Genomic DNA, 12048 nt, shown 5'->3' on the forward strand with positions numbered 1-12048 from the left:
AGATCTTTGGACACTAAGGGGCAATTTAGCATGGCCAATCCACCTAACCTACACACTTTTGTACACTAAGGGACAATTTAGCATGGTCAATCCACCTAACTGACATATCTTTCTGACTGTGGGAGGAAACCAGAGCACCTGGATGAAACCTGTACAGACACGGGGAGCTTGTGCAAATCCAAACAGGCAGTCACCCAAGGCTGGAATCGAACCTGGGTCCCTGGTGCTATTCCTTAATATCTTTCAATAACAAAAATCTATCGATATCAAGCTTAGATGTCACAATAAAAAACTTTTTTGTTAACTCCATTCTCAGAGTTACAAAGTCAATGTGCAGAGTGGAGAGGGCAACCCCTTAATCCACTTCCTCGCTTGCTCCAAAAATCAATTCAGACTGAACCCAATTGATGCCCTTCTCCCACTCCTCAACAAGAGAGTAAGAAGTCTCACAAAACCAGGTTAAAGTGCAACAGGTTTATTTGGAGTCATGAGCTTTTGGGGCACTGCTCCTTCATCAGGTGAGACGTACAAGATCCAAACTGATAAGAAAAGGCATTGCACCTGATCTTGGGCTTGATCTTAGCCAATAGGCCAGACCTAGCTTGAATTTCTATTTGCAAAGTGAGTTCCAAAGCTTCACATTGTCATTACCACCTCTCTGTCTGGTGCTCTACATAACTTTGCCTTAATTTCTCATAGTTTTCAACAATCACCGACCTTCTACTCTTCTTCAGTTGCTCCAGCCCCTCTTACACGGTATATAATCATCACATTTCCCCCTCTCCTTAGCTCTGAAGGAGAGTCAAACAGACTCAAAATGTTACCTCTATTTTCTCTCTCCACATACGCTGCCAGACCTGCTGAGTTTTTCCAGCATTTTTGCTCCAAGCTTCTACTTCCCTTTGTATGTACCAGCGTTTCCTAATTTCAGTCCTGGAAGGTTCGACTCTACTTTTTAGACTATAAAACCCTAGCTTCTCCAACCAGCAGCAATAGTTTATCTCCACCTACCCTAACTCTTTCCCTCAATATCTTGAAAACGCTGATGAAATCACCTGTTGAACTTTGAAATTCAATGCTTCAGATGTCCTGCGGCCTATTCACTGACTCGCCATGCAACATGGTGACACAGTGGTCAGCACTGCTGTTTCACAGCACCAGGGAGCTGGGTTTGATTCTTGGCTCCTCACTGTCTGTGTGGAGTCTGCAAGTTCTCCCCGTGTCTGTGTGGGTTTCCTTTGGTTGCTGCTCCCACAGTCCAAAAATGTGCAGGTTGATTGGCCATGTTAAATTGCCCCTTAGTGTCAAGGGGACTAACAGTGGGGCGGGGGACGTCTTTCGGGTCAAACCAAGTAGACAAACTCAAATTACATTAGGACTAAGTAAAAGGGGCAGCTCCCCTAAAGGAAGGGGAACGGCCCAAACAAAAACAAAAGTAAAAAGGAAACTGAAGACACTTCAAATCAAAATGTGATTGTGGGGTCTATAACGCACCTCAGCCCCAGGGGACTAGCAGGGTAAATATGTGGGGTTACGGAATAGGGCCTAGCTGTGATTATGATCGGTGCAGGCTTGATTGGCCAAGTAGGTGCTCTGGTTTCCTCCCATAGCCTGAAAGTGCATTAGATGCATGGACCCGAACAGGTGCCGGACTGTGGCGACTACAGAAATTTCACAGTAACTGCATTGCAATGTTAATGTAAGCCTTACCTGTGACTAATAATTTAACTTTACATATAAGTAAGAAAAGGAAAAAAAAGTCTTGCATTTCTTGTATTGCCATTTGTGACTGGTTAACTATGATGATATGAGTGGCACAGTGGTTAGCACTGCTGCCTCGCAATGCCAGGGACCCAGGTTGGATTCCTGGCTTGGGTCACTGTCTGTGCAGAATCTGCACATTCTCCCCATGGCTGTGTGGGTTTCCTCCGGATGCTCTGTTCTCCTCCCACAGTCCAATAGACATGCTGGCTAGGTGTATTGGCCGTGCTAATTTCTCTCTCAGTGTTCCCGAACAGGCGCTGGAGCGCGGGGACGAGGGGATTTTCACAGTAACTTCATTTCAGCGTTAATGTAATCCCACTTGTGACACTAATAAATGAACTTTCTTCAAAAAAAAGATATTAGTCGAAGGTTAAAAACTCCCCAACTTCTCTTTGAATAGTGCTGTGGGATTCTTTATGCCCATCCTTTGGGCTATTTCTGGTACCCATTTTCTGCCCTCTTGTCTCTGGTGGGACATGAATGATTGCTTTAAAATGACCTTCCGTTTTGGAATTATTCCTTCTCTGCTTCCTCAGATGCACACACTGAACTGCAAAAAATTCTTTTTAGGCACTCTGTCATCAATGATTTGCACAATACAAATATTTGGCCTTCTGCTTAGGTTCCCCAGTCTGTTTTCATGGGCACACTCCCATGAAAGGAATCTTCATAGGAAATGATTGAAATGTGTCTAAATGTCTGAGAATGTTCCTGCGAATGTTACGGATGGTATACAATTGCAAGTTCAGGATGGCACGGTAGTACATGGTTGGCACTGTGGCCTCACAGCGCCAGGGACCAGAGTTCAGCTCCAGTCTTGGGTGACTGCCTGTGTGGAGTTTGCATGTTCTCCCTGCCTCTTTTGGGTTTCCTCTGGTGCTCCAGTTTCCTCCCACGCTTCAAAGATGTGCAGGATTACAGGAGTAGGTAGATTGGCCATGCTAACTTGCCCCTTAGTGTCCCAAGATATGTAGGTTGAGATGGATTAGCCATGTAAATGTATGGGGTTACAGATGTAGGGTGATAGAAAGTACCTGGGTAATGTACTCTGGCAGAGAGGATCAGTGCAGACTTGGTGGGCCAAATGGCCTCCTTCTGCATTCTTGTGTCTGGCATCTCATCCAAAAGACAAAAATGTTTAAAGTTCAATCATTATTGTCACAAGTAGGCTTACATTAACACTTCAATGAAGTTACTGTGAAAATCCCCTAGTTGCCACACTTTGGCGCCTGTTCTGGTATACTGAGTGAGAATTTAGCATTGCCAATGCACCTTAATCAGCATGTCTTTCTGACTGTGGGAGGAAATCAGAAAAAACCCATGCAGACACGGGGAGAATGTGCAGACTCCGCACAAACAGTGATGCAAGCTGGGAATTGAACCTGGGTCCCTAGTGCTGTGAGGCAGCAGTGCTAGCTACTATGTCATTGTGCCGCCCACATGAGTTATGCAGAAAGCCCCAAACTGCAAGTGACTCAAGAAACTCAGCACCATCCAGGACGTAACTTCGCACTTGATCAGCAAGTTAAACACCACCACTGCCTTCCTGCCTCCAATACTGATGTACCACGACTGCGGTATATCTGTGGCTACAGCAGCATAATAGCACAGTGGTTGGCACTGCTGCCTCACAGCACCAGGGACGCGGGTCTGATACCTGACTTGGGTAACTGTATGGAGTCTGTACATTCTCCCAGTGTCTGCATGGGATTCCTTTGATTGCTGCCCCCACAGTCCACAAAATGTGCAGGTGAGGTTTATTGGCCATGCCGACTTGCCCCTTGGTATCAAGGGGATCGGCAGGGTAAATACATGGGGTTATGGAATAGGGCCTAGATGGGATTGTGATCGGTGCAGGCTCAATTGGCCAAATGGCCTCCTTCTTTGCTGTAGTGAATATATGATTCTCTACTCCAGGCTCAGTACTTTGAGCAATGGCCTGTTAAATTGCATGTTAATATGCTGGAAAATGTGTAGAAATTGCTTTGGTGCACTTTCCAGCAGGTTCAATGCGATGTGCATGTCGTGTATGTGTGTGTGTGTGTGTGTGTGCGTATATGTGTGTCTGTGTATGTGTGTCCATGTTGCATTTTGCAAATTGTAGTGTTATCTCAGTTTGAAAATGCCTCCCTTCTGCATTCCTATGTACTCCATGGTCAGTACCTTGAGAAATGTAAAGGCAAAAGCAGTATCATTCAAAAAAAAATCACTGCTACAATTTTAATTTCAAATGAAGCTATCACCACGAAATTTTTTAAAAAGTTGAAGCTAATACGACTACAGCGCCAGGGACCTGGATTCGATTCCCAGCTTGGGACATTGTCTGTGTGGAGTTTCCACATTCTCCCCTGCATGGGCTTTTTTTAAGAAGTTTATTTATTAGTCACAAGTAAGGCTTACATTAACACTGCAATGAATTTACTCCAAGCACCTGTTCAGGTCAATTCACGTATTTCAGAATGTGGGAGGAAACCAGAGCACCAGAGGAAACACATGCAGACACGGGGAGAACATGCAGACTCCACACAGATGGTGACTCAAGCCAGGAATCGAACAGAATACAGTGAATTCTGTCACTGTAAAGCAGCTGTGCTAACCACTGAGCTACTGTGCTGCCCTATGGATATCCTCCAGGTGCTCCAGTTTCCTCCCACAGTCCAAAGTTTAGGTTGAATGGCCATGCTTAATTGCCCCTTTGTGTCAGGGCAATGGCAAGGTAAAATATGTAGGCTTACGGGGATAGGGCCCGGATAGGGTTGTTGTCAGTGCAAACTTGATGGGCCGAATGGCCTCATTCTGCACTCTAGTGGAGTGTGGTGACTAGGAGATTTTCACAGCAATTGCATTGCAGTGTGAATGTAAACTTACTTGTGACTAATAAATAAAGCTAATTGGGCGGCACAGTGGAACAGTAGTTAGCACTGCTGCCTCACATCAGCAGGGACCTGGGTTCGATTCCCAGCTTGGGTCAAAGTCTGCACAGAATTTGCATGTTCTCCCCGTGTCTGCCTGTGTTTCCTCCGGGAGCTCTGGTTTCCTCCCACAGTCCAAAGATGTGGTGGTTAGGGTGCATTGGCCATGACAAATTCTCCCTCAGTTCACCCAAACAGGTGCCAGAGTGTGACAACTAGGAGATTTTCACAGTAACTGCATTGCAGCGTTAATATAAGCCTCACTTGTGACTAATAAATAGAATTGATATGAAGGCACAGTGGTTAGCATTGTGGCCTCACAGTGCCAGAGACTTGGGCTCAATTTCCGGCTTGGGTCACTGTCTGTGTGGAATATGCACATTCTTTTCGTATCTGTGTAGGTTTAGACCAGGATTGGGCATGGTAACTTGCCCCTTTGTGTCTAAAGACGCACAGGTTAGGTGGATTGGCCATGCTAAATTGTCCATTAGTGTCCAAGATGTGCAAGTTAGGTGGATAGGTCATGTTAAATTGTTCGTTAATGTCCAAAAATGTGTGGGTTAGGTGGATTAGCCATGTTAAATTGCCCCTTTGTGTCCAAAAATGTGTAGGTTAGGTAGACTGGCCATGTTAAATTGTCTGTTAATGTCCAAAAATGTGTGGGTTAGGTGGATTAGCCATGTTAAGTTGCCCCTTTGTGTCCAAAAATGTGTACGTTAGGTAGATTGGCTATCCAAAATTGTCCGTTAGTGTCCAAAAAATTTGCGGGTTAGGTAGATTGGCCATGTTAAATTGTCCATTAGTGTCCAAAAATGTGCAGGTTAGGTAGATTAGCGATGTGTCAGCGGAATTAGCTAGGGTAAGTGCATGGATGGGGTAGGATTGTGGTCGGTGTTGACTCAATGGGCTGAATGGCCTCCTTCTGTACAGTCAGGTTTCTACAATACCACTAGATCATTTAAAAAAAAGTTCACCTCTACAATTTTAATTTCAATGTTAAAAAGGTGGAAAATGTGCAGAAATAGCTTTGCTGCACTTTCCAGCAGGTTGAGTGCTATGTCCATGTTTGGGGTCTGTGCCCATTTTGCAAAAGTGCAGCCATTGTCCCTCTTGATGAGGAAAAAAGGTCCCGTGTGACATCATCGGACCGACAGTCTAACCGACCAATCAGAGGCGGGGGCCGGCAAAAGAGGCGGGACCCCGCCGCCCCCTGAACATGTGGTCGATGCCCATTGGCGGGGGCCTGCGTCGCCATGACGTCCGCGCGCGGCCAATCAACGACGGCCATCTGGGCAGCCCGCGCGCAACCTACCCTGCTGGCCGTTCCCCCGCGCGCCGGGGGGGAGGGCAGGAGGACGTTTGACTGACAGCCTAAGTGACCCAATCAGGAGTGGGGGAAATCACCCGCAGTGGCGGGTGCGGCCAATCAGCGGGCTGGGATGAGGGGGTGGGACAGGGTCGACTATGAAGTTTGAGTGAGGCGCGCGGTATAAAAGCATCAGTGAGGGGGAGCTGCCTCAGTCCTGGTGCTTTCAGTTGAGGTCCTTTATGGTTTTGAGGTGTTGTGCTTAATATTTAAGCCCCTCCATAGAGGAAACCCCCCCCCCCTAGAAGAGCCAAAGTAATTTAAACCAGGAAAAATAGATTTTTCTTAAAAAAAGCCCCCTCCAAGCTGAAAGATGAAGACCAGGTTGCTGCTTTGCCTGCTGGCTGCCCTGGCAGCTGCAGACCCCTCAGTGTATTTTAAGGAGGAATTTTCTGATGGAGGTGAGTATTACTTGTCTTTTTTTTTGGTGGGGTGTTTGGGATATAGGGTAGAAAGAAGGTGTTCCTTCCAGCAAAAATAACCCCCAAGATGATGGCATCTGCAGTAAATTTTTAATCCATAGAATTGTAAATGTTGGATCAATCCAGCTTAAATTTGTGTGTGTATAGGGGGTAGGGGGATAAAATGTGTTTTTTCTCTGTTTTAAAAAGAATAAAAAGATCTGGTGATAATAGCCCCATTTGGAGTTCAGAAGGTAAAAGGTTAAACATGATCTGGTGGACATCCCAGCTAAATGGTTGGGGGGAGGGGAACTTTTTTAAATCTAGTGGTATATCAGTTTTTTAAAAAAGTTAAGCTAGTTATATAGCTTTATCTGGAATTAAAATGATCCGGTGATGGGTGAAAACCTAATCTGGAGTTCAGATGGTTAAGAGGTTAACTTTTAAATAAACTTATCAAGTGGTATATTAGCTTCAACTTTTAAAAAAAAGGTTATAGTTTTATCTGGAGTTAAAATGAACTGGTGGTGGGTGAAACTTTTATCTGGAGCTAAAATGGTTAGAGATGAACTTTTTAAAATTGATCTAGGGGTGTTTAGTTTCAATTTTTTAAATAGTGGGTAAATAGTTTTATCTGGATTTAAAATGATCTAATGGGTGAAAACTCTATCTGCAGCTAAAATGATTAGAGGTGAACTATTTTTTAAAAATCTGGGGATAACTTCACTTGAAATTAAAATGGTACTGGTTTCAAATGATCTGATGGTGTAATGGTTTAATTTTTTTAAAATTAAAACGGTAAATAAGAGGTAAACCTGAGTGGTAGTAGCTTAATCTGAAATTGAACTGGTTAGAGGTGAACTTTTCTTCAATACTTGGTAATCACCTCACTCGAAATTAAAATGGTAGAAGTTTTAAAATGATCTGGTGGTTTTAGCTTCATCTGAAATTAAATTGTAGAGATAACTTCTGAAATAAGGCTGTGATTGTTTCATCTGAACTTAAAATGGTAGAGGAGTGTTAAACTTTGTTTCACTTTCTTTTTCACTTTTTTATTGAAAGAAATGAGAGCTTCAATGAAAATTCTGTTTTTTTTTGACTTTTTTTATTTTGGGCATTGCTAAGCTGTAGTTAATGGTGTCCCCCGCCCCCCCAGCCACCACCACCACCACCACATCTGTCTTGTGTACAGGTGCCATGAATGAGCACTTTGGTATTCCTACACGTGCTAGAACCTTAAAAGAACTGTTAAGTATTTTTTATTCTTAATGTTTGAATCTAAAAATTACTGTTGAGGCAAGAGTGATGTATCTGGAACTGTACGTTTAAAAATTCTCTTTTTTGTTAAATCCTAATTACTCAACTTTTAATGGAGTGAGTATTTTCTTGCCAGCACCTCAGTTTTGGGAGCACTCTGTCCACAGGTATGTCTGTCTTTTATCCATTCAGTTTTAAGTTTGGATCATCTCCAAATGTGGAGAAGTTGGAATGTATTCCCCCAACCTTGTGGAGTGATTGTTTGGAATACATGCTGTCATTTTTTTAAAAAAAATGTGCTGTGTGTATTTCCTTCCTTGTTCTGACCTTTTGGCTAGCCAGAAGGACTCAAAAATACAGCCCTGTTTCACAAAAAAAAATCATCAATGTAATTTTTTAAAATTTGGTGGGGTTCGTAGGATGGTGAAGTTGAGATGCCATGTGAATGGGTACGTGCGGGTGGAATTGAAGCTATTTCAGGTTTTTCCTGATGTTCCAATCTGTTAAAAGGTGTTGCATGCAATTCTGAACCTAAGGTGAGTTCTCCTGCCTAAGTAGCAAATGTCAGCTGGGTGACTGAGGATTGCCTTGGATGGGTAGAAGGGAAGTTGGCCACTAACTAGCTTCTGAGCACCGTTTAGTGCCTCCTGCAAAGCGGTTCAGATTCGGTTGAGTTTTGCCATTGCTCTACCTTGGTTGCCTCCTTCTGCTGTCCAAAAGCCTGAAGACACGTAGTTTGTAAGGTTGCACAAGCAAACTGCCATGTTGTGAAATACATGCTGGCTGTGGAACTTTGTCAAACCAAGTAGGGAGTTGATGTTGTCTGGCAGTAAGAAAGAAATCCTGATGTATGGATAGCATGATTTTAAGATTTTACTGAGCTTTTTCCTCAATTTCTGTGTTTGACTTACAAATTCACTTTAGTGTTGTAGTATTGGAATTCATTGGTGTTATGCTTCTTGCTTTGTTATGGAATACAACCTACTCCATCGTTGCTTTACTCCTCCATAGGAGGACAGGGCTAAGCAAGGGTTATTTCCCTCTTCACTGTGAACCATGTGTACTTGTACACCACTTTTTAAAAAAAATAGTGTTTGGGGGCAGCACAGTGGTTAGCACTACTGCCTCAGAGCGCCAGGGACCTGGGTTCAATTCCTGTCTTAGGTGCGTGTCTGTGTGGGTTTCCTCTGGGTGCTCCAGTTTTCCCCCCTCAAGTCAAAGATTATAACATTCCTATGTTACGGAAGGAGGCCATTTGGCTCATTTGAGCCTGTACCGACGACAAATCCACCTTATCCCTGTAACCCCACCAATTTATCCTGTAACCTCTGCTCCCCAAACCCCCCTAAAACTAGGATCAATTCAGCATGACCATTCAACCTAAATTGCACATCTTTGGATGTGCGGGTTAGGTGGATTGGCCATGTTAAATTGTCCCTTAGTGTCAGGAGGATAGGGGCTGGGTGGGGTTGTGGTCAATACAGACTCGATGGGCCAAATGGCCTCTTTCAACACTGTTGGATTCTATGAAACATTACAAGATACTTTTCATTATTTGGATTATTTTAAAGCAAAAGTTGGGAAAGTGACCAAAGATTTAAGAGATAGGAATGGTGACAAGTTTGAGGAAATTCTAGAGCTTGAGACCAAAACATGCAGGATTTGTTCCAAAGTGCCATGTGTGAGATCTGTTACTAAAGATGGCTGAAGGGAAGTCGAGGAAATACTACGAGAATATAATTGGTGATCAGGAATGACTTGCTGAATGTGAAACCAGAAATCCTTGGTCAGACGCACTATAAAACATCTGGCCTTGATCAATTTTGCAAGCATTAACTTGAAGTGAAATGTAGTTAGCGGTGGAAAATGACTAGTATTTTGGATTGAGATGACCTAATGTAGATGAGCACATGAGCAGCTCATTGAGGAACAGCATGAAGGATGTTTGTTTAGGGTAAAGCAGGCTTTAAGTGTTTACAAGAATAAAACCTCAGGGAAAGGAATTCTTCAAATTCCTATACTCTAAACTATTTTTTTCCTTCTCCTGTCAAGCCTGCATTGCAGAATTAACAAAGCAGACTGGTTCCTTCATTGAGGGCAGTACACTACTGCTGCTGGAACTGGATCTTGAAGAGTGAGTGGCTGTTAGTCTCTCTCCATGTTCCCCTCTCTCTCGGCAGAAATGTCCTGACCTAAGTATTTACTTCTATTGAAAGCTTTTGGTGGTTAAGCGAGGGCAAAGATTGGTGCCAAGACTGCTCCTTCTAATGAAAGATATTGTTGCAATCTTATTTCATAGACTGGGAAAGTCATTTCCAGATTTTTCTTCTGTGGTAGTATTTGGTGGTATATTTCCTACACGTTTTTCTAGATTTAGTTAACAGGCAGGGATCGGTGTATGATTATAGTGTTGTTCTGTTGTGCAGCTTTAAAAAAAGGCTTTAATTTGAAAAATCTAGTGATACAGCCAGCACTTCACTGTCCTTGCCTCGATGGTATTAAAAGTGAGTTTGTGTATTTGGCTGGCTAGATGTTAACACAATTACTGCAGGTGTAAGTATTCTTGAATGAAGGCCTCTTCTGCTCCCTTAACTGCACCAAGCGCTTTCATAGCTGGAGCTTGCCTGCCTCTTTAAAAACTAAAGAGAAATACTTGTGGGGAGTTAGCAGTGTAGTCACAATCCACAGATCCCAGTGACATGCTTAGAGGACCATGGTTCGAATCCCACCAGATGGTGAAATTTGAATTGAATAAAAATCTGGCATTAAAACTCATGAGTGAAACCATTGTCAATTGTCATAGAAACATGTCTGGTTGTACAAGATATTAGGTAGGCCACACTTGGAATATATGTACAGTTCTGGCCACCCTATTTATAGAAAGCATTTTATTAAACTAGGAAGATGGTTGTCTCTGGTTCACTAATGCCCCTTTAGGGATGGAAATCTGCCAGTCTGATCTACATGTGACTCCAGAGAACACTCAACTGCCCTCTGAAATGGCATCAGTTCAAGAGCAATTAGATGGGCAACAAATACTGGCCCAGCCAGCAGCACCCACGTCCCATGAATGAATTAAAAAAATGCTGGAAGTGTGACATAAGCTCAGAAGGTCAGGCAGTAACTGAAGAGAGAAGCACTTGATGACTGACCTCCATCCAGTCTGAGCTAAAACACTGTCTTTGCAGAAGTGGTCTGATGGGCTTTTGGAATTTTATTAATTAGTTTTTAAGGTAACCCCTCCTGCCCCTATGAAATCGATACTTGCTTTGAACATCTGCCTTCACTATGTGTTGACTGACTTATAAGCCCCATTTTACCTGGACCTGTATTTTCTACTGGACCACAGGCCATGCACGAGATAGGAATAAGCATAAACCATAAACTCCTCCATATTCAGTGCTCGTTGAGCTTGCTCTGTCAGCATTTTATATTGAACCTGGTAAACCATTCTTGAATGAACAGTTTATCTTAAAACTAAAACTACAGCTTGTTTTGTTTAGTGTCAGAAGTAGGCTGTGATTTAACTGCAATGAAGTCACTGTGAAAATCCCATAGTTTCCACATCTGGCGCCTGTTCGGGTGCACTGAAGGAGAATTTAGCACAGTTAATGCACCCTAACCAGTGTGTCTTTCAGACTATAGGAGGAAACCAGAGCATCTGGAGAAAACCCACAGACAGCAAACCAAGCTGGGAAGTAAACCTGGGTACCTGGTGCTGAGGCAGTGGTGCTAACAGGACAGATGTCTGTTCCAAAAGGTGTGCACATGTAGTTCTCATCAATCATCTCTAGGGTATAACCCAGAAGTGAGGGTGAAGCAACATAAGCCCATTGCTCCTTAAAGGACACAGCAGATGGGGCTGTCCTTGGAATTCCTCAAATCGTTGTCCCCCTAGTTCTAAGGCTGTTGTATATCAGGCCAAAATTACAACCTCCTTCACTTTAAAACAATGTGCCAAGTTTACAGCAGGGTTAGTTTATATAGCACAATCTTCCCTGCTTTGCACGAGGCTTTGAAGTATTGCCAATTGAGTAGCTGCTTGCTGTGTGCATACTGATCCTGGTAAATTACCAGTATTTCAAGGGTTTCCCATCTGCTTTAATCTCCCAGTGAGTGAATGGGATCAATGCAACAAAACAGTTATGTATTTTTTTTGCTTCCTATTGTGACTTTTTTGCCAGAGAAGCAGAAATCTTAAAGATCTGTTAGGTGGCTTTAATCAGATGGTGGGCATTTGCTGTCCACATTTAAAGCTTTGCCTGTGACACAGCCAAGAACTGTTTTTATTAACCAGTTTCTGATGACCACCCTAAACGTCTCTCGTTTCCTCCCTCAGTCTGAAAGA

At 43.3% G+C, this 12048-nt stretch overlaps 1 protein-coding gene across 1 annotated transcript in view; it reads left to right on the forward strand.

The window, feature by feature from the left end:
* The first annotated feature begins 6189 nt into the window (after positions 1–6189).
* The window catches only part of LOC145360890 (uncharacterized), a 56742-nt gene continuing 50883 nt past the window's right edge, over positions 6190–12048 (forward strand). Inside the window, exon 1 of the mRNA XM_080216392.1 lies at positions 6190–6443. Within this exon, the coding sequence (XP_080072518.1) occupies positions 6356–6443 (88 nt within the window). The 5' untranslated portion in view covers positions 6190–6355. The remainder of the gene's footprint in view (positions 6444–12048) is intronic.

This window comes from Carcharhinus amblyrhynchos, chromosome 33, assembly GCF_965287045.1.
Source record: "Carcharhinus amblyrhynchos chromosome 33, sCarAmb.v2.hapA, whole genome shotgun sequence".
Lineage (NCBI taxonomy): Eukaryota > Metazoa > Chordata > Chondrichthyes > Carcharhiniformes > Carcharhinidae > Carcharhinus > Carcharhinus amblyrhynchos.